The sequence below is a fragment of the Dendropsophus ebraccatus genome, chromosome 2 (genome assembly GCF_027789765.1).
Source record: "Dendropsophus ebraccatus isolate aDenEbr1 chromosome 2, aDenEbr1.pat, whole genome shotgun sequence".
Lineage (NCBI taxonomy): Eukaryota > Metazoa > Chordata > Amphibia > Anura > Hylidae > Dendropsophus > Dendropsophus ebraccatus.
The window spans coordinates 61,797,839-61,814,859 of record NC_091455.1 but is presented as its reverse complement, the minus strand read 5'-3'; the positions used below and the strand labels follow the sequence as shown (position 1 = coordinate 61,814,859).

Below are 17,021 nucleotides of genomic sequence, written 5' to 3'. Positions count from 1 at the left end.
TATCAGTCGCTTGTTTTTTAACATGTTGAAAAACAAGCGACTGCTACGATCAGCCGACATGAACGATGTAGGCTGATCGTTGCACTCTATTCCATGTCTGTAGCGGCCGATATTGGCTTAATACAGACGATAATCGTTCCGTGGAATAGGGCCTTACAGTAGGTCTCCTAGCACACAAATCCCTATAGTCAGTAACAGGAGAGATCCCGTCCGCAGACAAGAGAATATTGACAAAATGAGGCGTCATCCAAGAAATTGGATGCAATCGTGCAGCCTGGCATGTATGACATACTGTAAATCATAGGCTGTTTTGTTTCTGAGCTTATGCTTCTATACTTGAGCTTCTATAACTGTAATGATCAATACCACAAGTTTAGTATTTAATTTACTATGACGTGTGTATGTGTGTTTATATACATATGTATATATGTTCAGTAGGTGCATATGAAGGGGGTACATAAGGAAAACTATGCATGCTATTGAATTCATCTTGCATGCTATTCCAGTTTATTAAAGAAGTTAAAAATTGATAAAATACTGATGGGATATGGTTTAAATGCTTCATCACACCACCCATCATTTGCTTTTCAATCTAGATCCGAATGATCTTTCCTACCACTTTGCAATCACCTACCTGCACAGCTAATATTTTCTGAGCATTCTCATGAGAGGCTGCCTGGAACCTGGCCAGCCCAGCCTGGTTATAGAGACCTCGTTGTTTGAAGAACTCCACCAAAGCCCGGTGCATCCTGCTCTGCAGCACTGAGATCTACAAGGAGAAAAAACAGAAAGGAGAAGAGGAGGGGGTGAACAAAAAAAAAAACACAAGCCAGAGCAGGAGAGGAAATTAATGGCAGTGTTCAAGAAGAATGATGGAGGGAAATATAGAAAGCAGTCAATAGCCCATTCTGCACTGTACAGACCTGACAGGAATTTCACAGTCTCTTGATTTTTCAGCCCACTCATGTGCATTCATCAGAAACCAGTCACATCTGGCTGCCAGGATGGGGGGTTAATTTTCTCTAAATGCCTCAGCAGTTTTGTTCTAGCTGAAGCAAACTCTGTGACTGCAAAGCTGATGAGTAAAATATTTCTACTTCACCCAGTTTAACTCAAAACCGATAGCTTTAGGACATATTGAACCTTTTTGTTTGGGCTTTTATTTGATAAAAGGAATCCTCCGAGGCCTTCGGAGCAGCGCGTCAGGTCAGCAAAACATTTAAAATGCAAGGTTAGGACTTTGATGGACATCATGTTTTTCCTTCTTTTCCTTGTACAGCTTATCATAGCCTGGCAATGTGTGCTTCAGAGCATGACAAAACTAAAGAGAATTAACTCAGCCATCAAACGCTGAGAGAGAACAATAACAGGATAGAAAATTCCACACAGAACTCCCTATTAATCTGACTCGCTATGAACATGTGACATGTCAACATGCACCTATGCCGGAGTGAAAGTCGATTTTAAAAAGTGACGCAAGGTGTCATATAAAATGTATCACATCCTGAGAATCACGTAGCAGTGTAATGCCTAGAATAGAAAGAAAAGCTATTACAAATCCTATTGGAAAGGTGATATATATATATATATATATATATATATATATATACTGTTGATGTCCTATTAATGCCATGAAAAAGCAAGCAAACCCCATCATTCCATTTGTAAATTAAGAATACATGATTAACATCATTAAAGACAATCTCCACTAAATAAAAAAAGAACACTAGACAATAAAAAAGCTATAGCCAGGGGGTTTGTGCATAACTACAAGGGGTGAATAGGAAGCAGTTGTAAGCGGCGGGCCCTGATGTCTAAAGGGGCCCAAAGACCCCTCTGTCACCTAAGACTGTGCTAGTATTATACATGGCACATTGTAGGCGGGCAGCCCTATAACAGATTTTGCATTCAGTCCAGGAGCTTCAAATGATTCCTCTGGCTATAGCAATATGGTGTATTCTGGATGGAGCTGTAAAAACGTATAAAATGGAGCAATAGAAACAAACTGATAGATTTCAGTGCCAAATGCTGAATGACTAAGAAAGACCATGCACAAAACAAACCTTTAAATTGACTAAAATCGAATATTTTATAGTATTATATTAAAAAAAATGATATGTAGGACATAAGGCTGTATTTACCTCTGTGTGCTATAGCAAAAATACCACTGGGTGGCTCATTATGACTGCCTATAAAACATCCAACCAAGGCTTTGGAAAGGCGGCAACAACACCCTTTTGTGCTGCATCTCACATCATTTTATAGCTAATTTTTTTTTTTAAGTTAGTAGTGACATATCAAAAGTTTTGATCAGTAGGGGTACAGGTGCTGAGATCCCCACCAATTGCTGTAATGAACAGGAGGATAAAACTGAGCTCTGTGCCCATTCATTTCCGCTTGTTACTGATCAGCTCTGCTTGGAGTGCTGTATAAAATTCACAGAAAGTCCATAGAGCTGAGTAGTAATAAAACAAACGGGCACACCACGCAACCAATCGAAACTTATGACATGTCACTGTTCATAGACAGCATGCTGTCAGCACGTGGAAGGTCTGAAGTGGTAGGCCATGAATGACACCCAAAAATCATAATATAGTGTTTGCATCAGTGTTCTTGTCACTAGATTTATGCTCAGATAGGACAGAATAAATCTGGTGACAGGGTCTATTTAAGTTATGTGCACATATGAGGGGTTTCTTCGTTCCTGTCTGGCTTTTTTTTAGGCAGGAGGCTTTTAAGATATGTGCCCAGGAGAGGGTAAATAAAAAAAAATACATAAACACATTTACCATCGTGGATCCCATGCCACCACTGGCAATATGCTGAACTGGTCCCCACTGCGCAGTGCCCTGTGCTTTGGGGACATGACATCATAGGCTTGCTTAGCCAGTCATTGGCTGCGGCGGTGTCCTCCTCAGCCTTCAAAGCCGGCAGCAGTATAAATCCTTCTAATAATTGTCCCATTCTATCTGAATCCATTCTTAGTTTAAAAAAAACGGCTAAGTAATGCTCTAGTCCAAGGCCGCTGTCACAGACAACTGCAACTGCACTCATTGAAATGTCCTTAACCTTCGGACACTGAGGCAGGTGGACTTCCGAGTGGAATCCGTGGTGGGGATTCCACTCTGGATTTTCGCCTATTTTCCTCAGTATGAACGCACGCGTTAGCGATGTCCGTGCAGCTCTTGTTGAGCCATGTAGTAGGCTCTAGTAGATCGGCAGTTGCTTATCCAGCATATCGGGGTAGGCATCGGGCCGTGTAATAGGGGCTTAAGGCGTCCTTTTTCTAAAATAAACAACCCCAAGCTTAAGGACCTGTCTTGGTACTGTAACCCATCCATTCCTTTAATCCCTTCACGCCAGCGTAGATATACGTTCCTACTGCACATACCCTGTGCACTAGGAAAGTATATGTACGTTTCTGAGGTGAGAGGGGTTTGATGTGTACGGGACCGCTGCAGTGAGAGCGGTCCCGCACACAACAGTGTCCCGGGAGCCCAGCATAATGGCAGGCAGCTGCGATTACGCAGCTGCTTGTCATTAACCCCTGAAACGCTGCAATCTATAGCAATCGCTGCGTTTAAGGTACCTCCATCCTGTCGGATAAGTGATCTATGTATAGTCTGCTCTCAAGGAAGGCTCTTTGCATAGATCACTGATAACACTGATCTATGCCATGCTATGGCTGATTTTTGCTGATTTTTTTAAATTATATATCAGAAAAAAATTATTAAAAGTGAAACTTTTCTGTTACACTAATATGATAGTAATAAAAACTAGAAATCATGGCGCAAAAAAATGACACCCCAACCAGCCCTGTAGGTGGAAAAATAAAAGCACTATGGCGCTAAAAGCGCAGGAAGTTCCCAAAGCCTCTCTCATTCTCCCGAAGCTCTTCTGGCAGCCGAGCGTCTCCGAGCTTCTCTGATGAGACGCTCGGCTGCCTTGGAGAGGTTCGGCGAACTCTGTCTTTGGCGCAGGTAGTGTACGTCCCACTGCCTGCTCCGGGAACAGTACAGGAGGCCCGCAGAGGCCAGGAACGGGCCCCAGGTGACTTAAATGTTTGGTCATTTTTGAGCCCCCCCACGTATGGGGCGACCATACCTGGCATATAAGACGACCCTGGACTTCTAAAAAGATTTTTCGGGGTTAAAAAGTCATCTTATACGCCGGAAAATACGGTAACTATGTTACTTTCTTCTAAGCATTGTTTACCACTGGCTAATGGGTGCTCTGGCCCTATTTGTCCTCATACACTATGCTGAAGAATAATAAGACCTTTATTTATATAGCAATAACTTATTTAATACTTACATTGCACAAGTCAGTCCCTATCCTCATTAGGGCTTACAATTAAAATTCATCTACTCTGTTTCCCCAAAAATAAGACATCCCCTGAAAATAAGACCTAGTAGAGGTTTTGCAGAATTGCTAAATATAAGGCCTCCCCTGAAAAGAAAGACCTAGCTAGGTTTTTGTTTGGAAGTATGCCCGCTGAAGAGAACACCAGGACGTGCAGCAGTGATTCTTTTTAGCCCGCCACTGTTGTCTCCTACCTTCACTGTTCGATGCAGAGCAGCTGCATGCAGGACATGAAGGCCGTCACCTGCCGCCAACCCCAATGTTCCTTTTAATGGTCGTCACTTGTAAATGTGTAGGCAAGGCATCAAGAGGCCTGCCGTCACCCCTGCTGTCCCCTACTGCCAGATGTAGAGCTGCACAGTCTGCTGTTATCCCGTCGCCTGCCGCCATACCGTACACTCTGTACCCGCTTGTGCACTTGGCATGTGAATTCTTCTTTACAGAAAAATAAGACATCGCCTGAAAATAAAGCATCTTTGGAAGTAAAAATTAATATAAGACACTGTCTTGTTTTTGGGAAAACATGGTATCTGTATGTTTTGGATGTCAGAGAAAGCCCACATACAAACTCCTTGCAGATGTCCATGGTGGGAAGTGAACACAGGATCCCCAGGAAGCTTTAAGTTTTTCTTTAGAAAAAGGTAGATCTTGAAATCCTAACTAAATAACATGTGATGCGTACTGCAGTATTGGCTGGGTTGAACATCTCAGACAGCGGCCGTTCTGTGTGCTTTTTGAAGATGGACAAGTGAAATTTTCTTCAGCTTTGGCAGAAATCACTGTCTCCAAAAAGTAATGATCTATGGTCTAAAAGATACAATTTGATTCATCACCCAGAATGATGAAGCTGGTAGCTGTCAAGCCTAACTTACCAACTGGATACTTTTATACTACTGTAACAATCCAAAAAGTTTTCGATGAACAAGCTGCTGGAGATTCTAAATGAATGAGAAAAGTTTTAGGGGCAAGACACAGAAGAATATATTTTAGTATTGGGATGGATTTTATTTTCAGTTTTACGTCTTATAAAAAAACACTCAGTTTGTTACGGTATATACTATTGTGAAGTCATCTACAATGGAATCCAGCATACGTCAGCCCGATACTACCTTCACTGTTATACTTTAACTGCATGGAGGGCTATGTAAATAACAGAAGACCCCCATTCCTTATAAAGCCTTAGATATAATAGAAAGTTGGGTTATGGATTCTAATTTGGCAAAAATAAAACCATTGGAGATGGATCTATAGAGCAATCCATTATTGTCTAAACATGTGTTTAAGCTACTGATGCCCCCAGTCCTAGAAATTTTAAATGAGAAAAAGAGGAATATGAGCAGACTACAGACAGATGGTGATCCAATGACAATAGATTGATGACAATAGATCCACTGACAATGGGGACTTCCAACAGAATAGAAATCTATAAAGAATAAATGAACAGAGACCTTAAAAAAAAACAAAAAAAAACACATTTTGTTCTCTATTGAATTCTTGCATCTCACAGTAGTGTATATTGCCGTTACATTTCTACACAAATTACAGAATCCACACAATTAAGCTGCAATAAAGTGCAGATTAATATTTAGAAATCTGCTATTTATTGCAATGGAAAATATATGGTGAAAGATCTGCAGATTTCATAAACCATGGATTTTTCAGCAGAAAACAGGTGCCATTGATCACTTTTTTTTAATGCTATTGCGTGGAAGCTACCATTGAAAGATTTTTTGGTGGAATTTTCAGTGCAAATTGTGCCAGTGTGAACACTATTTGCACTTTTCTATTCAATGTTTCCCTCTAAGGAAGGCACAGATGAATATTACTATGTAATGGATGTCATTCCCACATCTAGAGCAACAGTTTCCTTACTGTGATGAGAAGATAGTTGACCATTGTGCTAACAGTGCCAGGCTATGTTCACACGCTGTAAGAGACCGGCCGCTCCGTGACCCGGCAGGTCACGGAGCGTCAGTTGTTTGCGGCGCCGCTAGGGGTCCCGGCCGCTAGGGGTCCCATAGAAGGAAAGGTAAAATATACGTAATAATCACGTCTGTTGTACAACGGCCGTGATTTTACGAAAATATACGTTGTGTGAACATAGCGTAATGGTGTGTTTACACAGAAAGATTTATCCGACAGATTTTGGAGGCCAAAACCAGGAATGGATTTGAAAAGAGGAGAAATCTTTGTCTGTTCCTGTCTTTGGCTTAAATAATCTGTAAAATACATCTCTGTATAAACGCAGCATTAGGGCCTTATTACACGTAGCAATAATTGACCGAATCGGCCGAACAGAGACAACGATCAGCTGATGAAATGATCATCAGGCTGATCGTTTCTTTAGGCCCAAGCCTAAAATCATTGGGCACTGACCGTGCATCGCTACGCGTAATAGTGATGCGTGGCCGGTGGCTGACGATTCTACAAACAGTATACATTACCCATCCATGCTTATCACGATTATCAGGAGACAATGAGCATTTGTTTATTGTATTGAGTGATTTCTAGGTCTCTTATGCTGCGTTTACACGGAGCGATAATTCGGTCAATCAAACGATTTTGAAGTAACGATGTGTTTTTTATAACGATCAACGTTTAGATGAAATGATACATCATTTGGAAAATTTGTTATCGCGATTGCTTTAAGATCTCTTAAGCATATCTCGCACATAGGGTGAATCGGTGAAAAACTGTTTACACAAAGCGATCTGCGAATTTTTAGTGAACGATCAACAACGATTTGAGAACATGTTGAAAGATCAAAATGAAGGATTTCTCGCTCGTTGCTTGATCGTTTGCTGTGCTTACACGAGCCGATTATCGCTCGAATGCGATCATTATTGCAAAAATTTGAACGATAATCGTTCCATATAAACGCAGCATAACACAGAGCAATATTGCCCTGTTTATCTCATATTCACCCTATGTAATGGGGCCTTAACAGCAATGTCAGTTTCACATACTTTTACGATATCAAAGAGACATGGCTGTAGTTACTGTATCAAAGAGGGACCCATACTAATTGCTCCAAAGTACTTTCAGCTGCTATGATGAGATCTACAACTCTCCAAGGTAATTTCCATAGGGATCCTTTAAAGGATTAAGACTCATTCTACCTATACATGATTGACACTTTTGCATTTTTCTTTGTCCATTCTACCTCTGTGATCTGGGCTGGGCCTCCTGTGAGCACATGTAGTGCACTGCACCTGGCAACCAAAAAATCCAACACAAAGGGATTTTTCCTCTGCTTTCAGTCGTTGTCTGACATGTCATAAGAAGGTCCCAACGATCATGAGAAAATTCCTTCATGTCTCAGATGCCTATTGGTATGAATGTACAGTACAAATGCTGTATTTGAACATCTCCACATTCTTACAACCTACATTCCTCAAGTAACTCACTCAGGTTCTCACAGTGGGATGAAGGAAAGTTGCAGTGTTTGTTATTTCCCACTAGGTGTCACTACTTTTCTTTATGCCTTATGTTCTGCACAGCTGAAGGAAGCAATGGGTTAATTGTCTATGTCACATGTCAAGTTTTGTCCTGTCACAGGTGCAGATCTGTTTCCCTCTTTTTTTCTGCCCTATCGCATCTACTCTCTCTCTCACACACAGCCCCACCAATCACAAGGGAATTAGTTCGCCCTGATAAAAAGTAGCTAGTTCCTGGTGAGAGAGTCTTTTTGTTCAGTCAGTGTTGAGAGACACACAGAGGCCAGGACCCTTGACAGGGACGAAGAGACTTAACTTTCTTGTATGCAAGTAACCACCGGTAGCATGCAATGCTAGACCCCTCAGGAGGAAGGACGTCCTCTGAGGATCACCTTGCCCTTGCCAGGGATGCTCTCTACATGACACAGGGCAGCATACATGAGCTAGGTACTGACCCCAGTAGGACAAAGCTGCAGTTCAAGCCTACGTATCCTACTGTAAAGCATGGCTATTCTGGGAAAACCTGGGAAGTCTGCTCAACCCAGCGCAGGGACCTGGGACCTTGTACTACCCTGACACTATAGGGTATAAGGCGGTCAGATCAAAGAGATCTATACGTGAGTATGAGTATCTTCTCTTCTTCTAGTCGCTATCCCAGCAGAGTACACATCTACATTGGACAGGGCCCTTGAAGACGCTCCTCTACTGCACTTTATTCTCACTTCTAAAGATTACTATTACCTCTTGCCTGCACCTGCAGTTGCCAAAGTGTTTGTTAGTAAATGGACGTTATACTGTTTAAGCCCCTTGACTCTGGTCTATTCTTTCTGCACCTATACCTACATACCAGGTTACATTTGGGTTACCCAAACTTCGAGGGCAGTGCCTGTTTGTCCGGGGGTGGGTTCCAACTCCACTCCAGGCTACCATGACAAGTGCCCAAGTCACCCTACATCCACAGAGCTGCAACAACACAGCTCCCCGGCATATAGCATATATATTCAGGCAAGATTGACATTCTAGAAGGCGACATTTTCTTTGCATATGCATTGCTAGATACTAATGGCTTGTACTACCAGAAAGAGATTATATGTGTGGCTCAACAAGCAAGCTATGTAGAAGGAAGACTACAGTATGTTTCTGTGGCCCTGATCTTTTAAGGTCCTCAGAGTGCCCTTACTTTACAGTAAAACATCCTCTCTGTTTTTTCTTGGATAAGATTTTTGCCATTCGCAGTCGTGGTAAACAAATACTGCTAAGTTTGTCAGTAAATACTTTTCCCATAAAGACAGCATTAAGCAAAGAAAAAAAAACAAAGCAAAATAAACATAAGACACAATGATGTTGGTACAGTAATGTGCACGGCAATAGAGCCGGTTTTAATGTGCATTTAATATTTATTATTCCGTTAGCATAATTAACTGTTTGGATCACATTGCTGCTTTACATTTAACAGTCTAATTTTGTATTAGTTACCAAGCACAACATAACAAGTAATGCAATGTCATCATCATGCACTGCTATCGCTACAGCTGATATGCAAATTAATGCATTCAAAGAATCCATGGTGCTGGTACAGCACATTCTCAATGGTCTGGAACCCTCCTGACCAATCACAATCCAGAGCTCCTCAAGCTTGATAGTCAATTAAGGCTTTGTGTTTGTCAAGGAAGTTGCAGAGACCATAATCTTAACAATTCACTACACTTTCATGAACTGTACTTTTCTACATGCTAAGACCACTTCTTCCAGGATCACTACATATGCATTTTGCTGCTATAATCATATAAAGGTTACTTTTTTTATTGAGTTGCATAAATAGTTGGTGGTATATAATCATTAAAAGAGTGGTTGGTGAGATTGCTACTTGTATCTATCCTTTATGTTCATGGTGTCCTATTCTATAACATGTAATTCTAATACATGATAACGCCAAATGATGCGGCCCAGTATCTTTTGTATGAATAGCAAGTTTGCAAATTGTATTCACTACATCCTGTACATAAAGCAATATACACAAAAAGGGCATGCTCCATATCTCTTGCTTGGGCTTACAGCCACCAGTGTGAAAAATAGGTCCTACAAACCACACATAGGACCAGAAAATAAATCTAATCAAATACATTTATAACTTCAGCATTTAGGGAATCAATAGTCACATAGGAAGGGAAATAATGCTTAAAAAGTCTATTTACCAAAAGGACCTATTACTTCTTAACACTTTAAAATACATTTTATTGGGTAATCCTTAGATATAATGATAGTGAGTGGGTCAAAAAGCAATGAAGCATTGTGCAGTATATTTTCTACCTCTATAGTTGGTAAGTTTTAGAGTTGGTGCCATCCAGATCTACGAACAAATCAACTAGTTTAATACAGCCACTGGAATATTAAATTGTTGTCCTCTCAACATGTTTCATTGCTGAAGCTGCGTCATCTGGGGAACGGGACACAGAAATTATGCCTAGGACCAAAGGAGTAGTCCCTCCCCTAAATGTTATGTCAACAATAAGACTGGATCTTAGAAGAGGAACAAAAGCAAACCTTTCCTAAAGTTTTCCTGCTATCTTTACCTGAGATATGGTTGCAGTATGCACATGTAACCATTCAAACACCAATGAAGCCTAATGCTAGTTCGATTACCTCTAATAGGATGAATATATTATATCATGTAAAGAATTATACACAAAGTGGAATGCCGGTAAGAGCTGTTGAATTTCAGTGTGTCTCTAAGGATTGCTATATCCAAAAGTGAGAAATTCCCACAAGACTTCAACAAAGAAAGTAATTGATGTATAAAGTTGTATGAAGTAGAAATTGTCATGATTGTCAAACTGTTCCAGTGCGATAAGTGACCCACAGATGAGATGCCTCATAAACAGCTACAGCCTGATAAAAGGCTAAAGAGCAATAGAAAGATATAAAACAGCATATTCATGAAAAGATGCTTCTAAACTACAAACAGGAGGATCGTGGTCGAATGCTGCTCTGAACACAGTGACAGATTTAGACCCTTTCTCTAAAGGTCAACACCACCTGTCCATTTATCAGTGTTACTTCTCACACATCAAATAAGCAAACATTTACATTGTATCCTCATGATGTTCTTACAAAAAATGTGTTTTCTGTTAAGCCTAGATAAAATTTAAATAAATACACAATTTACTTAAAGGGAACCAATCAGTACATTTGCAGCAGGGTCTCCCATAGTGTCGGGGGTAAAGTGGCCTTTGTCTGTCGATCATTCCCACAGAGAGCACTGACAGACAGTGAGCCGTGACTAGGACACCACCCAGATGACTAGTCACAGCTCTTCCCCTGCTTCAAGTGTGTGATTTACCGGACATGAAGCTAAGAAACCCAGAAAACCACAGGATATCTGGCTTCGACGACTGTGCAGTTAATTCTTGGAGCACAAATGTGCTGATTGGTTTCCTTTAACCGGACACCTGTCAAGTCTTACTGTACATGTGTATCACATGGTAATTTCTGGTATATTAAAGGGAATGTATAAGATTTTTAATATTACTGTTGAACAACATTCTTATTTCAAATGTATATTTATTTTCTGATTGTAGACGTTTTTTTTTAAACATTATATTCTGTATATGACCATAGGGGTTGCCAATGTGCCTAAAGGGGTTATCCAAGGTTTGAAAAAACACAGCTGCTTACCTCCAAAACCAGCATCACATCTGTCCTCAGGTAGTGTGATAATGAAACTTAGCTCTACACACTTCAATGGAACTGAGCTGCAATACCTCACACAAACTGTGGACAACAGTGGCACTGTTTTGGTGGCCCTAGTGAACCAAACCTCCTTACTTCCTTACTTAATAAATAAACTCCAAATTTCCCCAAACTGGTGCTGAGGATAAAGATAAGTGTCAGTAACTTACCTGACCGCGCTCCAGCGTCGTCTGGCCCGGCTGGAGCGCAGCGCCGCCCTCCTCGGCAGGGCCGGGTGACGTCACGGAGACCCGACGGCGTCCCTAGTAACCAGGGGAGCCGCGGGTCTCGCATCAGTGAGCGCCGCCCGGCCGAGCAGCTGAGTGCTGTTGGACTCAGGCTGAGTGACGGATCTCTCTGCCGCTCAGCCTGCAGTGCACCAGCTGCTATGTGTCTGGATTCAGGAGGCCGGACCAATCAGCCTTTGGTCCGGACTCCTGATCCAGTATAAAGTGTTGTCAGTACCAGCCTCTAATCGCTGGCTATTAGTTGTTTCTGATCCCAGCTCCCCAGTTCCTTGTATTCTGCCCTATCCTTCCTCTATTGTCTTGCCTGGATTCTGACCTTTTGCCTGTCCCCTGACTCTCCGTTCGGTTCCGATTTTGTACTGCGTTGCTCGTTTGGTTTCTGACTCGGCTAGTTTACTCCCCGCATTGTGTTTGTCTGTCTGTCTGCGTTTTATGTTTTGCACGTATACAGCATAGGGATCGTCTTCGTGGTTGTCCGCGACCGCCTAGGGTCGACCGAGGCAAGTAGGCAGGTGACAGTGGGTGGGGTAAGATTCAGGGCCCACTGTCGAGTGTCTTGTCTTCACCTGCTATTCCTGACAGAATAGCCAGCTCATACAGTTTCGTGACGTGCACCAGGATTTCTATTATGGATCCGATGAAAGCATTAGTGGAACAAATGCAGAACCTAAACACAGTGGTGCAGAGTCTTGCTGAACGGGTTCAGGAGCAGGAGGCTGCTCCCCGACAAGTTACCATGACCACCCCTTCTCCCCCTGAACCACCTGTACAACTCCCAGAAAAATTTAAGGGGGATAGAAGGAATTTTCGGACCTTCAGAGAGGGGTGCCGATTGTTTTTCCGACTACGTCCCCGCTCCTCAGGGGACGAGTCTCAAAGAGTGGGGATTATCATGTCACTGCTGCAGGGTCCACCACAGGAGTGGGCATTTTCTCTCCCTCCCAATGCCATAGAGTTAACCTCTGTTGATTATTTCTTTTCAGCTTTGGGATTATTGTATGACGACCCTGACAGGACTGCTGTAGCCGAGTGACAATTGACGTCCTTAAAACAAGGAAAAAGGCCAGTTGAGGACTACTGCGCAGAGTTCCGCCAGTGGTGTATCCCATCCGGTTGGAACGACTCTGCTCTGCGCTATCAGTTTCGGGTGGGCCTATCTGAGCAGCTAAAGGACTTGTTGTTAGTTTATCCACCCCCTGAAACGTTAGAAGAGACCATGACGTTAGCTATCAGGGTGGATCGTCGTATGCGGGACAGACGTAGGGAGAAAGGTACCGCTGAACTCTGTAAAACCCCTACCTCTTTTCTGTCTCCTTCTAAACCTCCTCCTTCCCTGTTACCACCAACGGAGGAACCCATGCAGATCGGTGCTACCGATGCGAGAACTAGACGAGCCCATCGCATTCAACATAACCTTTGTCTGTACTGTGGCAAAGCTGGACACCGTGTTCGGGAGTGTACCTCTAAGCCTGGATCATCGCCGGAAAACTCCAGCGCCTGAGTGACTATCGAGGGGGTCACTCAGGCGCACAGGTACCACTCGATAAGAATAAGTTAATGGTCCCCATCTCACTATGTTTGGGTGAGAAATGTATTTCGGGGTTTTCCCATGTTGATTCAGGGGCATCAGCTAATTTTATTAATTCCGGGTTTTGGTCCAGTCTGGGGGTATGTCCGCTTCAGCTTAAGTGCCCGCTGAGTATTACTGGGGCGGACTTTACCCCATTGGCTCAAGGTAGAGTGAAATATATCACTCCTCCTCTGGAAGTGAAAGTGGGGTCGATCCATTCGGAGTGTCTTGATTTTTTGGTTATGGACAATTTGTCTTCTAATGTTATTTTAGGTTTGCCCTGGTTGACCCAGCATAATCCTGTTTTTGATTGGGCAAGCAGAGAACTCGTTCAATGGGGGCCAGAGTGTGCTGCTCACTGTCTTTCTTTAAATTTAACAGGTTGTTCTGCATTAGAAGGGGAGATCCCCGAGTTTCTGTCTGATTTTCTTGATGTTTTTGATGAAAAATCGGTGGACGAGCTACCCCCTCATCGTCCATACGATTGTGCTATTGATTTAGTTCCTGAATCTAAATACCCTAAAGGGCGAATCTTTAATTTGTCTAGACCAGAGAGGGAAGCTATGCGGGATTATGTTAAGGAAAGCTTACATAAGGGCCACATCCGTCCCTCCTGTTCTCCTCTTGGGGCCGGATTTTTCTTCGTAGGTAAAAAAGATGGTGGATTACGCCCCTGTATTGATTATCGGGAGCTAAATAAAATCACCATTAAAAATCAACACCCGCTTCCTTTGATTCCTGATTTGTTTGATCAGATTGTAGGGGCCCGGTGGTTTTCTAAGATCGACCTCCGGGGGGCCTATAATTTGATTCGTATAAAGGAGGGTGACGAGTGGAAGACTGCATTCAATACCCCCGAGGGACACTTTGAATACCTGGTCATGCCCTTCGGGTTGTGTAATGCACCCGCAGTTTTCCAACGCTTTGTCAATGATGTGTTTCGTGAGTACCTGGGTCGTTTTGTAGTGGTGTACTTGGACGATATTTTGATTTTCTCCCCAGATTGGTCCTCACATGTCAACCATGTCCGCAGGGTTATGGAACTTCTAAGGCAAAATCAGTTATTTGCCAAGTTGTCGAAGTGCCAGTTTGGTGTTCAGGAGGTCTCTTTTCTGGGATATAAGATCACCCCTAGTTCTTTTGGTATGGATCCCCTTAAAGTGGCAGCCATTGAAAAGTGGGAGCGCCCCAGGAATCTGAAAGCTCTTCAGAGATTCCTGGGTTTCGCCAATTACTACAGAAAATTTATTAAGGGGTTCTCAGTGATTGCTAAACCCTTAACTGATCTTACCAGAAGGGGAGCTGATATGGAGAACTGGACTCCTGAAGCCATTCTGGCCTTCGACAAACTCAAAACATGTTTTTCTGCAGCCCCGGTGTTGATTCAACCTGACTTTGAACTGCCTTTTATTGTCGAGGTAGATGCATCAGAGGTGGGTGTAGGGGCTGTCCTGTCACAAGGTCCAGAAACACTCACTAATCTCAAACCCATAGCCTACTTCTCTAGAAAATTCTCCAAAACCGAATGCAACTACGATATAGGCAATAGAGAACTCCTTGCCATTAAGTGGGCATTTGATGAGTGGAGACATTTCTTAGAGGGGGCTAAACACAAAATTAAGGTTTTAACCGATCATAAAAACCTCGTTTATTTAGATAAAGCCAAGCGCCTTACTCCACGGCAAGCCAGATGGGCATTATTTTTTACACGGTTTAATTTTGAAATCACCTTCAGGCCGGGTTCCAAAAATATAAAAGCTGATGCTTTGTCTCGTAGTTTCAATATTAACGAAGGCCCCGTAAAGGAATCCGAAACTATCTTATCCCCTGGGGTGGTGGTGGCTATACTGCAGCCCGATCTGGCTGCTCAGGTGGTTCAGTCTCAGTCTATGGCGCCTAGAAACACCCCGGAAAACAAACTATTTGTTCCCCCAAATCTTCGGTTAAAAGTGTTGGAAGAAACACATTGTTCAGTACTGGCAGGTCATCCAGGTATTGCTGGCACCAAATATCTACTGTCTCGCCATTATTGGTGGCCATCCTGGGCTACAGATACTAAGCTGTTTGTAGAAGCTTGTGAGATTTGCGCCAGGTCCAAGGTTCCTCGCAGGTTACCGGAGGGACTTCTTCAACCCCTGCCTCTGCCTGCTAGACCTTGGACCCACATCTCCATGGATTTCATAACTGATTTACCACCCTCTAAGGGTAAAACAGTGATTTGGGTGGTTGTTGACAGATTCTCGAAGATGTGTCATTTAATTCCTCTCAACAAGCTTCCCAATGCGCGTATCTTAGCCTCTCTGTTTATCAGTCATATCTTACGTTTGCATGGGGTACCAGAGAATATTGTTTCTGACAGGGGAGTGCAGTTTATATCTAGATTCTGGAGAGAGTATTGTGGTCGCCTAGGTATATCTTTGTCATTTTCTTCAGCCTTTCATCCACAATCCAATGGACAAACGGAGAGGGTAAATCAGTCACTGGAGCAATTCTTAAGATGTTTTGTTGCAGGTTCACAGGAGAAATGGAGAGAATACTTACCATTGGCTGAATTTGCCCTAAACAATCATGAAAGTCAGTCTCTTAAAATGTCGCCGTTTTTTTGTAATTTTGGGTTTAATCCTCGTTGTTCTTCTGTACATGCGTCCGAATCCATTAATCCATCCGCCGAAAGAATCTACAGAAAACTGTGCACAGTTTGGGCCCAGGCTCTGCAGAACCTGGTTAAAGCCCAAGAAAATTGTAAAAAACAATCTAATAAAAGACGCATATCTGGCCCTGAGTACAGGGTAGGTGACAAGGTGTGGCTCTCTACTAGAAATTTGAAATTAAAGACACCATCTGGTAAACTGTCTCCTAAATACATTGGTCCTTATCCTATAGTAGAGATCATAAATCCAGTATCATTTAAGTTGCTGTTGCCTAGGAGTCTAAGAATTCACGTTGTTTTTCATAAGTCTCTGTTGAAAAAATATGTTAATCCTGTGTTACCGTCTGCTCCTCCCGCTCCGTTGGTTATTCAGGGTGAACTAGAATATGAGGTAGAGAGAATTCTGGATTCTCGTAGGGTTCAGAATTCTTTGCAATATTTAGTTCACTGGAAAGGATTTGGGCCAGAGGAGCGCACTTGGGTAGCTAGTAGGGATATGCATGCGTCACGTCTAGTTAGACAATTTCATCTGCATAATCCATCTAAGCCTGGTCCCTTAGGTAGAGGTCCGGAGGCCCCTCCTGAAGGGGGGGGTAATGTCAGTAACTTACCTGACCGCGCTCCAGCGTCGTCTGGCCCAGCTGGAGCGCAGCGCCGCCCTCCTCGGCAGGGCCGGGTGACGTCACGGAGACCCGACGGCGTCCCTAGTAACCAGGGGAGCCGCGGGTCTCGCATCAGTGAGCGCCGCCCGGCCGAGCAGCTGAGTGCTGTTGGACTCAGGCTGAGTGACGGATCTCTCTGCCGCTCAGCCTGCAGTGCACCAGCTGCTATGTGTCTGGATTCAGGAGGCCGGACCAATCAGCCTTTGGTCCGGACTCCTGATCCAGTATAAAGTGTTGTCAGTACCAGCCTCTAATCGCTGGCTATTAGTTGTTTCTGATCCCAGCTCCCCAGTTCCTTGTATTCTGCCCTATCCTTCCTCTATTGTCTTGCCTGGATTCTGACCTTTTGCCTGTCCCCTGACT

The 17,021-nt window shown here is 43.1% G+C and overlaps 1 protein-coding gene across 8 annotated transcripts in view; it reads right to left on the bottom strand.

Moving 5' to 3' along the window:
- Positions 1-17,021, bottom strand: part of CCDC178 (coiled-coil domain containing 178) — a 272,005-nt gene that overhangs the window by 37,095 nt on the left and 217,889 nt on the right. For all 8 annotated transcript variants that reach the window (XM_069957651.1, XM_069957652.1, XM_069957653.1 and 5 more), the window contains one exon: positions 635-769. In XM_069957651.1, the coding sequence (XP_069813752.1) occupies positions 635-769 (135 nt within the window). The remainder of the gene's footprint in view (positions 1-634; positions 770-17,021) is intronic.